This window comes from Macrotis lagotis, chromosome X (genome assembly GCF_037893015.1).
Source record: "Macrotis lagotis isolate mMagLag1 chromosome X, bilby.v1.9.chrom.fasta, whole genome shotgun sequence".
NCBI lineage: Eukaryota > Metazoa > Chordata > Mammalia > Peramelemorphia > Peramelidae > Macrotis > Macrotis lagotis.
The window spans coordinates 556,998,975-557,016,917 of NC_133666.1; the positions used below are offsets into that span (position 1 = coordinate 556,998,975).

At 37.2% G+C, this 17,943-nt stretch overlaps 1 protein-coding gene across 1 annotated transcript in view; it reads left to right on the forward strand.

Moving 5' to 3' along the window:
* The window catches only part of GRHL2 (grainyhead like transcription factor 2), a 210,453-nt gene extending 193,827 nt beyond the window's left edge, over positions 1–16,626 (forward strand). The window contains exons 15-17 of the mRNA XM_074202113.1: positions 3,336–3,421; positions 10,637–10,701; positions 12,505–16,626. Coding sequence (XP_074058214.1) covers positions 3,336–3,421; positions 10,637–10,701; positions 12,505–12,619 — 266 coding nt within the window. The 3' untranslated portion in view covers positions 12,620–16,626. The remainder of the gene's footprint in view (positions 1–3,335; positions 3,422–10,636; positions 10,702–12,504) is intronic.
* The last annotated feature ends 1,317 nt before the right edge of the window (positions 16,627–17,943 follow it).

The window sequence follows — 17,943 nt, forward strand, 5'->3', positions numbered from 1 at the left end:
TCCAAAGTTACTGCCTTTCTCCTATTTCCCATTGCCTTCACTGTGGACCTGCTACAATTTAGAAGATCATCTACAACTGTAAGAATATGTTCCCCTTCAATGGGCTTATAATGATTTTCCTGCCATTTGTTCAAAACTAGTTTTCAAGCACTTTGCTCACGAGATTTAATTAAATGCCTTCTATAACTTAAAATGTATATTGATTTCCTCCTATGCCAATTACAGTGTAACCTTTGATCAATTTACTAATCCTATCTGGACCTTAGTTTTCTCATCTTCTCAAAATAGAAGTTTGGATTAGAAGGTGATTGTGAAGGTTTCTTTTCTGTGACCCACCCAATGTGAATAAGCAGCTAGGTAATGGAGTTGATACAGTATTGTACCTTGAATTGAGATGAGCTTAATTCAAATTGGCCTCCCATACTTAATAGCTATGTGACCTTGGGCAAGTCACTACATTTCTACTTGCCTCAATTTCTTCATCTGTGTTTTGGGGATAAGAGCAGCATTTACTTTCCAGGGTAGTTGTGAGGATCAAATGAAATAATATTTGATAAGCCCTTAATATTGATTAAACCCTGGTATCTAATATCTCTTGTTCCCTTTGGCTTCCCTTAGTAGATTCATTCATTACTAATTAATATTCTTTAGATTCTTTTTTAGAGCAAATGAAATTTTATTACTAATACATTAATTGATGAGGCTAATCCAAACATATTGGCAGATGGAGGTAGATGGTAGGGAAAATGTGATTTGTCCAAAAAGAAATTTTCAGTAATGATGCTTCAAAAATGTTCTGCTATAACATCTTTTACGTAACAGAATCAGATACAAGCAGAATCCATCCATCTATATTTTATGTAAGTTTTCCATTCTCCAAAGTCAGTCTTTTATGGGTTGGGGCTTAATAGATAATATACATAATATATGTATATATACATACATATATATATAAACACACACACACACACACACACATACATATATATATATATATATATATATACATATATGTATTACAAGCTCATAAGCTCTGAGTTTTTTCATTCCTTTGTCTTTTTCTAGTGATAGGTCTAGGAACACTCATATCCTTCGGATTGTGGGACCCCTTTCAGTTGAGACCATGGACTGAATGAGTTTTTAACTATGCATACCACTGTTTTGATCTTTACCCTCCTTTCTTCTGAAATAGGAAGCATGAGTCATGTCACTGAGAGAGAAAAGGACAGTAAACTTAGGGTCAGTGAGTTTTATCTGAATATCAAATCCTCTAGGATCTTGTGAAAGTTAAGGCACAATATAACTGCTGAATTGGAAAGATGGAAGAAGGGGTTTGAAATGTATGTCATTGTGGAACTATGTGGGGAGACTACTGGCTAAACTGATCAGCTTATAAACAAGCTCAGTTTTCTCATCTATTAAAAAGGGACTAGAAGCAGATTGTAAAGGTCTCTGTCTACCTCTAATAATTTGTGATCTGTGAACAAATGTGAATAATGTCTGTTGACTAATACAGAATAAAAGCAAAAATTTTATTAACTCCAGCTTTATTGGAAACACAGGGAAATTACAATAAATATATTAAAGCTTCCTAAGATAAAACCCCATGTTCATGTAGCCTGTACGATCTTCTACAGGGTCTCTGGGCCAAAGAGCAATGTGAGATTTAAATTATTTTGGTCAATGATTAAATGACAAGGGGTAGACAAAATCATATAACGTGAAAACTCTCACCATATCCAATCCCAATCATGAACAGTATATGTGGCCCTTGACTAAGTCATCAAATGTTTACCCAGGTTGTTATGTGACAATAACTTACGTGACATAGCACTTTATTGCTTTTAAAACACTTTGATAACTCATAACTTTGGAGAGGCAGGATGGTCTGATGGAAAAACTGAGGTTAGGATTTAGATCTGGGTTTAAATAATCCATCAGTTACTGCTATGTGAGCTTGGCAAAATTTATCATTTCTCTAACCCTTAATCTTCTCCCTTACAAATTGGAGGTAATGATACATTTCATTTTCCACCTCACAGGGTCATTGTGAATAAATCACTTTACAAATATGGAAATATTTATTCATATGTTTTCATATATTATATATTATTTATAAATATGAAAATATGAGTACTTAATGTGGTTATTATTGGATAGGGATTGGATTTGTGATTTCATGGACATAAGGATCTCCCAGATGAGGGAACTCCATGTACTAATGCAGGTTGGCTCTATATCTATAACACAGGAGTAATCTGGAACACTGAGAAATAAATGAGTTGCTCAAGGTCACATAGCCTATATGTTTCAAAAGAAACATTTGAGCCAAGGTCTTTCTGACTCCAAAGCCAGGTTTCTCCACAATGCCTTGCTTCCTTGCTTCTTCTTCATCACTATCATCATCAATCATTCAACATCATCATCATTTGATCCTTAAAACACATTTCTGTTGATGTACAACTGACATTAGACTTAAAAGGAACCTGATGTGTCATCAAGTCTAATCCCTTCATTTTACAGATGAGTTGTACTTTTGAGTAGTTAGGTTGAGCAGTGGATAGAGAGCCAGACCTGGAGTGAAGAAGACTTGAAGGCAAATCTGGTCTCAGCCATCTGCTAGCTGTGTGACCCTGAGCATGAATTAACCTGTTTGCTTTAGTTTTCTCATCTGAAAAATGAGCTGGAGAAGGAAGTTTCAAACCATTCCAATATCTTTGCCAGAACCTCAAATGGGGTCAAGAAGAGTCAAACATGACTGAATAATAACAACAAACAATACATTTATGGGGGGTGGCTAGGTGGGGCAGTGGCTAAAGCACTGGCCCTGGAGTCAGGAGTACTTGGGTTCAAATCCAGTCTCAAACACTTAATAATTACCTAGCTGTGTGGCCTTTGGCAAGTCACTTAACCCCATTTGCCTTGCAAAAAAAAAAAACAAACAATACTTTTATCACTATATCATACCATCTCCAGAATGTAGAAAAAGGCCTTGTGCTGGGCCAGGATGGAGACTGGGGTTGTGGTTGCTGCACTTAAGTAAGCATTGAGAAAAAAAAAAAAACAGTGTCAGCCCTCCAAGAGCTCCTACTATAAAACATGCCTAGGTTATCTGGTATTCATTAATCACTTATATGTCTCCTGCTACACACATTATATGTGAATGTCTCAGTTGCTCTTGCAAAACGATGGCCAGGAAAGGGGTTAGGGACTTAAATGGTATCATTCCTTTATAATCCACATTTGAAGGTCTGTTTAGTTGGAAGCATTCATCTGTGGCATCTGGGCTTCTTCTGAATCTAATCTCTTCCTTCTTTGCTCCTCTTCTCTTGCAGTACTTTTGTACGTGAGGAAAGAGACTGACGATGTGTTTGATGCTTTGATGTTAAAATCACCAACGGTAAAAGGACTAATGGAAGCGGTAAGTCATGAGGTCTTTTCAACAGCCAGGAAACCGTCATATTTTTCTTAACTCAAAACCATTTCTCAAAATGCAGCTTTGACAATTTCTTTGGAAGATATTTTATAGAAATATTGAGCTTTGAATAAACTTTGCTTTCTCCCATTTATAGAGAGGGAAAGAGAATCTGAATTGACTATTCTCAAATATGTAGATGAAGATCTTTATAAATAGAGGGAATTCCCCACTCTCCTACTGGGATAAAAGATTTTTTGTAAAATATTTCAATACAAGTATTGGTTAGTTTAGTAAGAAGTTGATACATACAGAAAAACCATAATACACGCTAAATACATTAGAGAACTACAAAACAAAAGTACTCTGGGAAGTCTGATTCAAAAGGTAGACTTCAGGAAAGATTCAGTCTTTACTTGAGTTGATATTCCAGAATAGGCAGGAAATCAGTGTGAAGAAGGGGCTAGAGCAGAAGCCAGGCAGGAAAAATGTGAACAAAGACATCAAGGCAGGAAAGACTTGGATGTATTTAGGTAATGACTAGTCTACCTGGATCTGGGGTACATGGTAAGTAAAAAGATGTGATAAGGTTAGAAAATTAGAATGTCAGATTGTGAAGGGCATTACTTGTGAGATCACTAAATTTTTGAACAAATGCTTGTTTCATTTTTTTATTTTCATTTACTTTTTTTTAATGGAAAGAAGAGTTGATATTTGAGGAAGAGAGATAAGTTAACCATAGAATGACCAATAAAATAGAAGATAAAAGGGTTATACCTTTAGATTGTGAACTTCCATAGGCATTACATGCCTAACATATAATACATCCTTAATAAATGCTTGATTTAATTATATTGAAGTATTTTTTAAAAAATCATCTGCATGCATCCTACTGCTTTAGTTATTTCTGTAAAGTGTGACTATTCACACAAAAACACAGACAAGCAGAGCAGCTTTCAAAAAACATGTTGAATTTTATTTACTTTTTAAAAAGTAAGCTGTTTGCATTTTCATGTGTAATCAGTCCTCTTTTTCTATTCTACTTTGCATATGGAAATGTTCTTTTTGTGATATTCATTAATTTTAAACTAAAAAAAATAAAATAAAATTGCTATCATGTGGAAGGGAATTCTAGACAAAAATGCAAAAAAATCCAATTCACATCCTATCATGACTTACTCCACCATCCAAATGCTTCATTCCACTATTCAGTTATTTTAGATATCATTTGAAACAATGTCTACTAGAACCTGGAAATCTTTTAGTTCCTCAGAGATTTATGATGAATTGGTATTTGCTTTAATAGGAGGTGATCTATACAACAAATAAATAAATAATATGTCTGAAAAGATCAACTTAGTTGCCAGGATTAAAAAAAATTAATTTGAAAACTGCCATATAATTTATTTCACGAGTACTGAATATAATACAAAGATACTCTAGAAGTCGTTAAAACCATGTCTTCTAAATGAAAGTGGATAGCCCTTAGGGACATTCTATATGCCCATCATTAGACTAATTTCAAAGCTAAATCAGAACCTTAGAATTCTACCTCAATTTTCTAGGTATCGGGGCGGCTAAGCGGCATAGTGAATAAAGCACTGGCCCTGGAGTTAGGAGTACCTGGGTTCAAATCCAGTCTCAGACACTTAATTATTACCTAGCCGTGTGGCCTTGGGCAAGCCACTTAACCCCGTTTGCCTTGCAAAAACCTAAAAAAAAATTTTTCTCTAGGTATCTATGTTCTTCCCAGAGCTCAAGCATCACAACATTTGAGCATTTTGTAGCAATTTTCCAAATATGTGTCTGTACTGGATGCTGATGAGGCAGCCAATTGAGGGATGCCTTCCTTGGAGGGTGAAGTCTCTTGCCCAAGAATCAGAGTTGCAATCTGAACCCAAGTCTTCTGATTCCAGAGTCTAGTATACACTTTTTTTTTTAGGTTTTTGCAAGGCAAACAGGGTTAAGTGGCTTGCCCAAGGCCACACGGCTAGGTAATTATTAAGTGTCTGAGACCGGATTTGAACCCAGGTACTCCTGACTCCAGGGCCAGTGCTTTATCCACTACGCCGCCTAGCCGCCCCTAGTATACACTTTTAAATTTATTATTTTTTAGATTGCATGTATACATATCTACACATATATTTTTAAGCAACAATAATTCATCTTTCTCTCCCTAAGATTCCAACCTTACTTCCCACCCCATTAAAAAGGAATAAAAACAAAATTCCTAACAGACATGTGGATAGTCAACTAAAACACATTTCCATATATTTGACATGATTGCACATGTATAATCTATATCAGATCACTTGCTGTCTTGGGGAGGGATGAAGAAAAATGGGGAGCTCAAAATCTTACAAAAAAATGAATGTTTAAAATTATCTTTACATGTAATTGGAAAATAAATTTTAAAAGGGAAAAAACACAAGTTGACCATATCCTAAAAAGTATGTCTTGTTCTGCACTCTGAGACTTCACCTCTCTATTAGGGAGTAGGTAGACTATTTCATCATTTGTCACTTGTTTTCTAGGTCAGTTGTTTTTGCTGTCATAATATATCATATTTTACATTTTTCTATTTGTTCAGTCTTTTGAATTTATTTTAACATCTTTTTGTTGTCTCATAGAATTATTGCAAGATTTTGCAACTCTTGTTCTAAGTAAGATAATCACTTTCCAATTTTTTTCTCATAGCTCTCATGTTTTTCCATTCCCCGCAAGCTCTCATTTCAGTTATAAAAATAAATTGTAAACTCTTAAAAAAAAAAGTTTTATCCCTTTCAGGAATTGTAGTTAAATCTGTGTCTAAGCTGTGATTTGCTCTGAAGCTTTACTTTTGGGTTTTGGAATCATTTTCTTCTGGGTTTATGTTTTGAGCTTCCCTGTCATCATAATAGCTTTTGATGGTGTAATTCTTTTGTTTGGTCATTCTTCCAGTCTGTTTCCTAAATTCAGACTTTATATTACGGTTGGACCCTCATACTTCTTGAAGCTTTAGCTTATTTCTTGGAATATTAAGTGTTATGTTATTCCAGACTCTCTGGAGACCTGCAAGTTTTCAGGGCTTCCAACTTTATCCAAATGGAATGAAATTCTAGATATTTGTGTTATAGAAACTGGAAATGGATAAATGAAATGGTAAGGTATATGACTAGACCCAACAGATATAGAGGAGTTAACTAGAGTTTGTTCATTGTTTGATTTCTAAATTAAGAGATTGAATTTAATGACTTCAAAAGTCAGAGATCTATGATCCTAAGTCATCTCAGCTATCCAGGTTTATAGTTCATAATCTCTAAAATGAATGAGTTAGCTTTTTGACCTCTAAAGTTTCCTTAAAGCTCTAAATTGATGATAAGTGTATACATTGTGTTGTGCTGTGCATTTTTCATTATATGTCTTGTGTATCCCTTCAGTGTTTGTATTTCTCATGACATTTGGTGTCCAATTTGATTATAAGATTGAAAAACAACTAGTTATTCTTGTCCAGATCTCTAATTTCCTTGATATAGGAAATTTCTGGTGTGGATACTCATCAATGCAGGTAGCATATGCTTTGCATCCTATGTTGCATAAGGACCCGGAAAAGTTAAGTTGCCTAAAGTTGTATAACATTACATGTCAGAGAACAGACTTGGTCCCAGCTATTCCTGATTCTACTATACCATGCTTCCAGTAACTATTTTTATTGGATTACATGAATTCGTGATAATTTATCTTATCAGTAATCACTTCATAATATATATTAATATTTTAAATGGTGGAGTGGATAGAGTACTGCGCCTGAAGTCAGGAAGACTCATCTTCCTGAGTTCAAATCTGGTTTTCAAACACTTACTAGCTATATGATCCTGGACATGTCACTTATCCCTGTTTGTCTCAATTTCTTCATCTGTAAAATGAAGAAGAAATTGGCAAATCACTTCAGTATTTTTGCCAAGATAATATTCCAAATGAGGTCATAAGATTCAGACATGACTGAATTGAGAATTTCATGATAATTACTATTGGCATTGTCCAAAAGATTCTGTTTTTCTTTATTCCTTTTCACAGATTATGCTCAGGTTGAAATTTAGGAAAGGATTAGGTCTGTAGAATTGATGGCAATGTTATAAGCTCTTACTGCAGATTTCTGAGGATAGTGCTCCTTTGAGATTTTATACTAAGTATCTGCTGTCAAACTAAAAAGAAATATGGGCATTCCTGAGCTTTTATCTGATTATTGATTGTAAGTAGGCCAAGAGCTAGAAATTTACATCAGAACCTCATATCAAAAAAGCAAAATAGCACTCTCAGCCAAATTTTGTGCCAACCTACTTACAATAATAGATCATAGGGCAAATTTGACAACCTGAAATCTATGAATCGGAATTTCTGAGAGTGGAAATGCTAAAAAAAAATGAACATCATTCCCTTGGTGAATATCCAGACTGTAGCTAGCCCAACTGTATTACAAATCATAACTATAAAGGAGCCTAGTTCTTGCTTGGAAAGGCATCCACATCAAATTACTGATCATCAAATTTACATTTTGTGTTTGCTTTGAATTTATTGACCTGGGCAATTAGCACTTTGTTTTTCTTCATAAAGACAGTTAATTTGATTACACTTGCATTTAAAAACAAACAAATGAACAAAAAACCCAAGGATTCTTACACTATATGCCAGTGGTGATGGTTGAGAGGGCAGCAGGGTGTTGTATTAAGAGTAGTTCCAAGTAGACTTAGAAAAGAATCTTCTTTACTATACTGCAATTTTATTCCTATTTAAAAATGTGAACAGTGTTATTTAAGTTTCAGTAATTGGATGGATTTCTCACTTCATCTGTGTTCATTTTCTCTCTCAGGTGCAGATTACAATCCATGCATCCCTTTTCATCTTCTTGTTTGTAGGTGTCTATGACATTTCTTGCCATTTGTCTTGCTACTTCCTTCTCCAAGACTTACTATCTGCCCTGCTTCTAATCCCTGAAGCTCCCTAGTTATTTCATCTAATTAGAAGACCAAATACCTTTGGTTTTTGCCATCCACTCCACTGCTTCACCTTTAGAACTTCCAGGTTTTTTCATCTGCCTTACAATTTAATGTTCTTTTAGGCAGTGTCCTCTCTATGGATAGTGTGAGTTCCTTGAAGGCAGGGACTATTTTGATTTCTCTGTTTGTATGTATACTCCAGCACTTAGCAGAATATTTGTCACATAATAGTTAAAAATGCTCCTCCCTCCCTCTCTTACTCCTTCCCTCCTTCCCTCCCTCCTTCCCTCCCTCCTTCTCTCCCTTCCTTCCTTCCTTCCTTCCTTCCTTCCTTCCTTCCTTCCTTCTTCCCTTCCTTTTAACAAACCCATTTGATCAACCAGGTGATTCTTCCTCTAGGTCTTTTAACATGACAAATGTATCAACACATCTGTCATCTCTGGTTACTACATAACTGAACTACTTCCTTTTCTGATTGTACATCTCCTCTATGATGTCATTTATACCATTATAATAATGCAATAAATCTCATTAGCTTAATTCTATTAACCACGCTATTTCTAAATATGACTTCTGCTGTTATTTTGTGTACAGAGTTCCATCCCCTCTAGCTTTCAGATATAGATTTTAAATGATTTATATCTCAGCTGTTAGTGAAGTTAACAGCTCATCAAGCTTGTTGAAAAAGCCCTAAAGCTATTATTGGGTCTCTTCTTGGAAGGGTGAAGTTTTTAAACTTCATTATCATTCAAAAAAGATTTATTTAGTGTCTATTATTTGCCAAGGTTATAGGCAAATGATAAATTCCCTGCCACTACCCTTTAGCTATGTTTCAACCCATTCTCTCCAGGGACCTTGTATGTGCGGGGGGGGGGGGGGGGGGGGGGGGGGCTCAGGTTTTTGTTTTTAGTTTTTCCCTATATGTGCTTAGTAAATACTTTTTCTAAAGTTAATTATCACTGGATGGCTAATTGATTTATCATTGGGGAGCACAGGGACTCATGAGTGCTAGGACTAGAAATCCTCAAATCCCTCAGGTTTGCCCATATAGGGAATATTTATCCTCTGGTGACTGATAAACTGTTGAGAGAACAGTTTCAATTGAATAATAAAGCTAGTAGGTAGATTATAAGGGATTTAGTAATGAGTATGAGATGGAACAATGGAGTAAACAAGAGTAGTTTTTTCCTAGGGGTTTAGTTAATGGGAAGACAGATATAGGATGATAAGATAAAGTGAGGTTGCTTAAGGATTGAAGGAAGGTGTTTCTGGGCATGTTTATAAGCAATAGAGAAGAACTCAGTAGGCATGGAAAGACTGAAAATTAGGGAAAGAAGAATAGTCTTGAGAAAAGGTGAAGGGAGAGGATGGGGTTCAAGGGCTTATGAGAAAAGAACAATGTTTACAAAAGAACCACCTCATCAGAGAAAGAGACAATTCAGACTGACACTGAAGTGCCAGAGTTATTATATTTGTTTCAGTCACCTCCTGAATTAGTAATGGAAAGGGCACTGCTTTCACAGCAATGGGAATGTAACCTAAATGACAAGGGGATTTTGGTTTCCATATCTGTTAAATAAGGAGATTGGATTAGATTAAACTCTAAAGTCCTTATTGTCTCACAGTCTAAAATAATCTGATCTGCTAAATTGCCTTCCTGGGCTAAATCCTGTGGCATTGGCTTCACCACCATTATGTCAGTGTGTTCAGAATAGTTTTTTCCCTCTAGGGAGAGAAAACTAACTCACCTTCCCATCTAGCTATAGATCTGAGTGATGTTGGGAGCAGGGACTGGAGTGGAGTGTCCTGGAGGGACGTAATTAATCCTATATATCCCTTGTATACATGTATACATGTATATATCCCTTGTATCCCATGTATACATGTTTCAGCTTGTGGACAGCTCCCAGAGAAGACAAAATTTTTTTAAGTCTCTCTGCTATAAAATGAGTTGAAGGTTCAACTGCTGGAAATAGGTATTGAGAAAATGCCCTGGGGCTCTGCTCCCCAGAGATTGTGATTGAGTGATTTAAAGTTTTCACTTTCTCTAGCCCCAGAATGAAATACTACAAAGTGGGGCTGATTGAGAATGTCTCATTGTTGAAGCATGTTGACACTTAAGTGGTAGGGGTCCTAGTGGAAGGAAGTCAAAAAGTCTTAAATCCATGCCTAAAGTTAGACTATAATCTCTTCCCTACTTACTTATTTTTTGTCTTTTGTCTTTGTCTTTGTTTTTGTCCTACAGATATCTGAGAAATATGGGTTGCCAGTGGAGAAGATTGCAAAACTTTACAAGAAAAGCAAAAAAGGGTAAGGAAAAGTAAAATCACTTTTTTCGTAAAAATCTCTCCCTTCCATCAAACATACAAAAACAACAAATACATATATACATACACATACTCCCCAAATTAACTAGGCAGTACAATATTGAACTTGAAGTCAGATTCAAGTTCAAATCTTGTCACAGACACTTAATAGCTGTAAGAACCCTGGCAAAAAAAAAAAAACTTAACCACTCTGTATCTCAGTTTCCTCAACAAAAAAAAAAGATGGAGTTGAATTTGATAGCCATTAAGGCCCCTTTCTGCTCTAAATTTAGATCTTGTTAATTCAAGTTTATTTTCTATGTAAATCTGTTTTCCACCTAGGTTCAACATTTTTTATTTTTGTTTGCTTGTTTGTTTCCATTTCCCTTGGTAACAGAATTGCTGGGGTGGGGATGTACTGTGCAAATCTTAAAAAAGAGGAGAGTGTCCTTGCTATGATGAGCTCTTAAGGCAAAGCAAAAAAAAAAAAAAAGACAAATGTAGATTTGGAGAGGAAATAGAGGAAGACAGGGCTTCCCTGGGATGGGATTTTTACTCCTGAGGACTTTGAAGAGAAAGACTGGTATGTTTCCTCCCTGGGAGCATGGATGGGAGTATGGATGTATTGGTAAATATTTAGCATCCAGTTTGCCAAAAAATACAGGAAACATTTTCAAGTTTAATCTGCATCAATAACATTTTCTCTATCACTTTCTTTAATTTAGACAATCAACAAAACAATAAATCAAAGTTGATTTGTAGACTTTGCTGATTTCCAAAGTGTAATTTTTTATGTTGAAAATGTAATAATCTCTGGCTCCTGTTTGGGTGAGAGGATAGGTAGCATAAGAAAGTATTCCCCAATCATTGCTCCTTGCACCTTTCACTAGTGGAGGAAGGAAGGAAGGAAAGAAGGAAGGAAGAAAGGAAGGAAGGGAGGGAGGGAGAGAAGGAAGAAAGAAAAGAAGAAAGGAAAGAGAGGGAGGAGATGAAAAAGAAAGGAAGGAAGAGAGGGAAAAAGAACTTAAATGATTTTATGAACTTATATGTATCATCACCATACCTACTATTTATGTAAGGTCTATTATGGGGGTCAAGTGCTTTATAAATAAATATTCTTGCATTTTAACCTCTTAACAACCCTGGGAGGTAGGTACTATTATTCACTCCATGCTCTAATTGAGGAAACTGAAGCAAATAGAAACTAAGTGACTTGCCCAAGGTCACACACTATATTAGGTGTCTGAAATGAGATCTGATGTCAGATCTTCCTGGCTCATTAATCCCTCTAGGAAGCTATGGACCCTTTTTCAGAATAAGGACTTAAGTTAAATTCAAAATATGGAATTAAAAAGGAAAGCAATTATATTAAAATAACAGTTATCAAAATGTTTTTTTAAGAATTAGTTCTCAAACTGGAAACTGACAATTGCTGTTTTAAGAGGAGAGATAGAATGCCCTAAAGCTTCTGGAGCTCTAATTGTGACCCTCTAGGAGCCTGAGCCACAAGGAAACCCTGTCTCCTCTTTTAGAAGGGGGAGGGGGAATGGGAGTGGGAGTGGGAGTACAGTAGAGAGAGTACCAGCCCTGAATTCAAATCTATCCTCAGACACTTAATATTACCTAGTAGTTCGACCTTGGGCAAGTCATTTAATCCCTTTACCATGCAAAAACTACACAAACAAAACAAACAGACAAAAAAAAGAAGCCAGGGTATCTGGAGGTCATTTTGCATCTCTATAGTCCCTTCCCCCGGGCTAAGCCCTTGAATTCCTTCATAGCTTCTATTCTCTCACCTTTTCTCCAGTATCTTGGTGAACATGGATGATAATATCATTGAACACTACTCCAATGAGGACACCTTCATCCTTAACATGGAGAGCATGGTGGACGGCTTCAAGATCACGCTGATGGAAATCTGACCGACCCTGCAAGTCCCCTCTGCAGGAACCGTCATTGCATTTCATCTCCAGAGAAAAGCATGCCCCACCCCATACCCCAAGAACCCTGCAGACCCAAGTCACTCATCTGAGAAATGCTGTTACAAGACTGCTCTGGGGAGGGGAAACAAAGGAAAAAATGCCCTTTTTCATGTTGTGGGGCCTTTGGCTCATTAATCAGGTCGCTGGGGCAGAGCTGAGGGAGGCCTGGTTTTCTGATAGAACCCCATCTGGGTAGGTATTTCCAGCCCCCTGGCTCTTTATTTATTGCCCACCACTCTCCAGAGCCAACTGGTGCCTGGGCTCCATAGTTCACTCCTAGGTATGGAGTGATCCATCCTCAGGATGAGATTATCTAGAGTCTTCCCCACTGAGGGAAAAACATCTGATTGGTTCAGCTGGGGGAGGCTGGAACGTTTTAGTTATTCCCCTTTCCCCACAATGTGGCTGGACAAAGTGGGCTACTCCATGATAGAGTTAACCCAGGTAGCACCAGTCAGAAACCCCCTTTTTTTTTTGCTTTGGGGATGGCAGTCTTGTCAAATACCTCTGGAAGCTCCCAGCAAGTGGCCCATAGGGACTTGTACAGAAAGATGTTCAGCTACTGTGTAATTTGTAAGTGACCTGAAAAGTATGCCTCTTTAGCATCTGTACATAATGTTTATAATATTGCAATAATATATTTTACCTACTGTATGTGGGCACGTTTACTGCCACTGTATTTGAGGAGTGGGGTGCATGCCCAGAGATTCGCCTTTCTTCAAGAGCTTTCATCCTGCCTCTCCCCCAGGGATGGTGTTGGGCAGCCGATGTGGCCTGAAGTTGGATAGTATTCCTGGGCTGTAAGCCCAAGAATTTGCTGCCAGTGGATGGGGTCAATCTCTATGCAGCCCCTCCCCTGGGTCTCCCTGCCCTCAGGGAGTTTCCCTTCCCCTCTCCATTACTATATTCCCTTTCATTGGACTGTTGCATGCATCCCTTGATTATGTTCTTTCATGTCCCCTTACTGTTGGTTTTTTCTGAAGAAAAATCAGAGGCTCCTTGTTCCTTTCCAGTGTGCTGATGCCAGAAACCCTGTGAACATATGGGGGTCCCTCTCAGTACCAATCCTATGTCCCATCAAGTCACAGTAAGATTTGGACTAGATTTTAACATGTTATTCCATGTGCCTTAATAGTTGATTTTTTTAATTTAAATTAGCCTTTTTTTTTTTTTTAACATTGCCCAGGAGTCCTTATTCTTGAGACCTGGTCACTGGAAAGAGCTCTTAGGCATAACTGGACCTAGTCAACAAAGGCACTTGCAAGGGTTAGATTTAACTCTGTCTCTTCCAATTGGCATCAGATGCTAAGAAAGTGAATGAAATTATAAACTCCAGAAGAAAGGCTTCCCAAAGAAAACCTTTCTAAAACCAATATTGTGGTCTGGGAAGAGAGTTACTGGGAAATGTTTTGGTAAATGATCTCTTACACCAGCAAGTGAATCTGACTGTGTGTTTCAATAAACATGCTCTTAATTGGCTTGGGTCCAGAACATTGAGCCCCTGGAATGAAGAGAGTGGGCTTTGTGTCCTCAGTATAAACTTCTTAGTCTGCCCCCTGCCTCAGTTTCCCTTTGTCTAGAATATGATACCTTGCTGGTATCTGGTTGACATACACAAAGCACTTTGAGGTCTTCAATACAATGCACCTGGGATTTCAAGAGCTGGTGATGGGCATTACAAAGAAGCACAATGAACCAGATCTACCACTTTGTGGATCTTCCCCAAATCTGCATCTAGGCCCTTTCTGACCTGTCTTCTGCTATCACTTAGTTTTCCCAGTTGGAGAGTCTCCCAATCCAACTTACTTTTCTTTTATTAGGGAAGAATATAGAAGAAAGCACAAATTGTGCTAAAAGGGGGGGGGGCAGAGGGGTTGGATAAGGAAGAAAATAAGGTAATAGTTCACCTTTCTGTGTTTCCCTTGCAAACCTGTTACCCTTTCTCTGTGGTTATCCAGAGATATCCAGGGAACAAACCCTGATCTAGCATACCACTAGATCCTTGACAGATTCATTTATATAGCAGGTCAAATTACAAATCCCCCCCCTTCCCCTTTTTCCCTAGTGACTTTGCTGTCACTATTAACAAGCTGGCTGGTGCCACACCTGGTCCATCTCACTGAGATGTTCATGGATTTTACCTGAATATTTTTAAACTGATTGCTAAGAAAACCCCCAAAAAAGAAGATTTTTTTTTTTTACTTCACAAGCTCCTTGAGAGCCTCAATATAACTTGCCTGCATTAAGAAATAAGTCCCAAACTCCTAGAAGCACTAGCTTTGTCTCAACCATTCCAGGCACTTCAGTGACTAGTTTCTTGAAAGAGAAAAGAATCTTCCTGCTATTCACCTTTTCCATATTCTGGGGTGTAGATCTTGACTAGTCAGTTAAGGCATTCCAAAAATGCCACCTTCTGGTGCCAATACAGTTACTAGCAAGCATTAGTGATGATTTCCTGTTGGTGAGAGGTGACCCATAACATTATGGTTACCATTCTTGAGTGACAATTTGTATAACTTGTTTCCCAAAGACATAGTTGCCAGTGACTCTTCAGAGGTTCTGAGTGGGTTCATTACCTTCCCCAGACATCACAGCATATTGCAGGCAACTGTCAGCATCCAATCCCATCCCCTCTCTGCCTCCATCCCACATCCCCTTCCCTCTTCTTAATGCCCAGACCTTTCTGCTGCTTCCTCCTTTGAAGGAAAAGCTCATGGACTAGCTTTGATGTGCCTTATGGAGAATATTAGCAATGCTTTGATAAATTACCAAGTGTCAGAAATTTATGGGCAAAAAGCACTCCAAAAAGAGAAGAAATAGATCGTCTTCCTGTCTTATTTGTCACTTTCAAACAGACACTAAGTTTTTGATTGATGGACCATGGAGGCACTTGAAGCAAGTACTTTACTTGTTTACCCTAAGCTGTTTAAACCTATGCCATGGCTGCTTGGAAATGGAGCTGTTGGGGAAATGCCATCTGATTTTCCTTCAGAGCCATCCCCCAGGTGTCACCTGTGCCTTCGTAATGGCCTCTGCAGAGATGCAGGATGTGGATGAAATGAATGGAATGTTTAAATTCTTCCCTTTATTTAAAATTGCTTGAACTCAACAGAAGCAGGAGGATTTGTGCCAAATTCTGTGAAAGGCCCTTTCTTCATGGTAAGCAAAAGAAGCATTGTATACAATTTGCTTTCATGTTAAAAAAAAAAATAAAACAAAACACACCAATAGCCTATGTAACAATAGTTTTGTAAATGGGAGAGGGGGAATCTATAAACTAAAAATACAGTTATTTTATTTTTTGTACATTTTTAAGAAGAAAAATAAATATTCATAATGTAAGAGTGAACAGCAGCGTCTGATACTTTCAGTGAGGTCTTGGGTTCTTCAACCTGTTGGCAGGAGACTGGTTGCTCTAAGCAGTGAGTATTCAGCTGCCACCAGATTTCCCACAGGGGTAGTTCACAGCATGTACACGATCAGGAAATTTCTCCTAAATGCTTCCTCCCTGGTGGTGAATACAGAAAAGGAACTGAAGAAACTAGGACAGGAAGAGGGGGGCTTAGATGCTGCCATCCCTTTAGGTAGAATTTCAGCATATAGTTGTTATTTTTTCTCTAAGTTGACACCATGACTCCTCAATTCAGGCATTAGTCTTTTAATTTTATCATTTCCTCTCCATCTCTAGCTTCATCATTGTCTAAGCAGGAACCTGAAACCTATTAATCTACTAAAATACCCTCCTAAATATTCTCTCTGTCATTATTTAGACAGATTTCCCATTATTTAGGGATTGTAGTATCATAGCTGTAGACCATAAAAGGTTCATCAAGATTATCTAGTCAAACACTTTTATTTTACAGATGAGGAAACTGAGACTGAGAGGGCTTAAATGACTTGCCAAAAGTCACATAAATAGAAAGCTGCAGAGCTGGGTTTGAAAAGCAAATTTGCATTTCAAAGATTATCCACTGAAGCTCTTATAATTCCTAGAATAAACTTTCTGGAAAGATGTTATCAAGTCAATTCTTTGCTCAGGGACCTTGATTCAAATCCTATTTTTGATGTGTATTACCCATATCATTGTTGTGTTGTTCAGTCATGTGTATCTCTTTATGACCTTGTTTGGGATTTTCTTGGCAAAGATACCAGTATCTTTGTATCTGTGTTTTTGCCATTTGCTTCTCTCATTTTACTGAAGAGAAAACTGAGATAAACAGGGTAAAGTGACTTGCCCAGGGTCCCACAACTATCAAGTGACTGAAGTCAGATTTAAACTCAGGAAGATGAGTTTTCCTGATTCCAAGTACAGTTCTATCCACTGGACCACTTTCTTGACCTTCAATTTTTGCACCTGTAAAATGTGGGGGTTGTACTAGATTGTCTCTGAGGATCCTTTTTGCTCTAAATCTATGATTTCATTAACCTCTCATCTCTATCAGATCAAATTCAAACTCCATAGCTCAGGATTTAAGGCTATTCATCAACTTTTCCCCAGTAACTATTTAGTATCAACTTTTGCTATTCTCCGATGGCTCCTCCTCTCTAGGAAGGCTCATATACCAAATTCCTTGATTTTATATCTTGCATTTTTTTCTGTCTCTTTCTCTTCTCAACCAGCTATGTTCAAAACTTCTTTTGAGCCCTAGCTCAAAATTCATCCTAAGAAGGCTTACCTAAGAAATGTCCTTTCTTTTAAATATATGTGTATATACACATATATTTCCATTTATTTTTTAACACTTTTCTTTTCATATTTTAAATTCCAAATTCTCTCCCTCCCCATCCTACTCACTAAGAAGGAAGATTATATCAATTATCCATGTGAAATCATGCAAAACACATTTTCACATCAAAAAAAGTAAGAGAGAGAAAATAGAGAAAATTATGCTTCAATTTGCACTCAGAGTTCATCAGTTTTCTCTCCAGAAGTATATAGTATTTTTTCACCCTAAGTCCTTTGGACTTTTTTGGATCATTGTACTGATCAGAGTAACTAAATCTTTCATAGTTGATCATCATTATGACATTGTTGTTACTGTACACAGTGATTTCTTGGTTCTTTTCACTTCACTTTGCTTCAGTTCATATAAATCTTGCCATTTTTTTTTCTGAAAGATCCTCCTTATCATATCCCAGAGTACAATAGTATTTCATCAAAATCATATACAACTTGTTCGCTCATTCCCCAAGTGATGAGCATCTCCTCAATTTCTAAATTTTTGCCACCACGAAAAGAGCTGTTATAAATATTTTTGTACAAA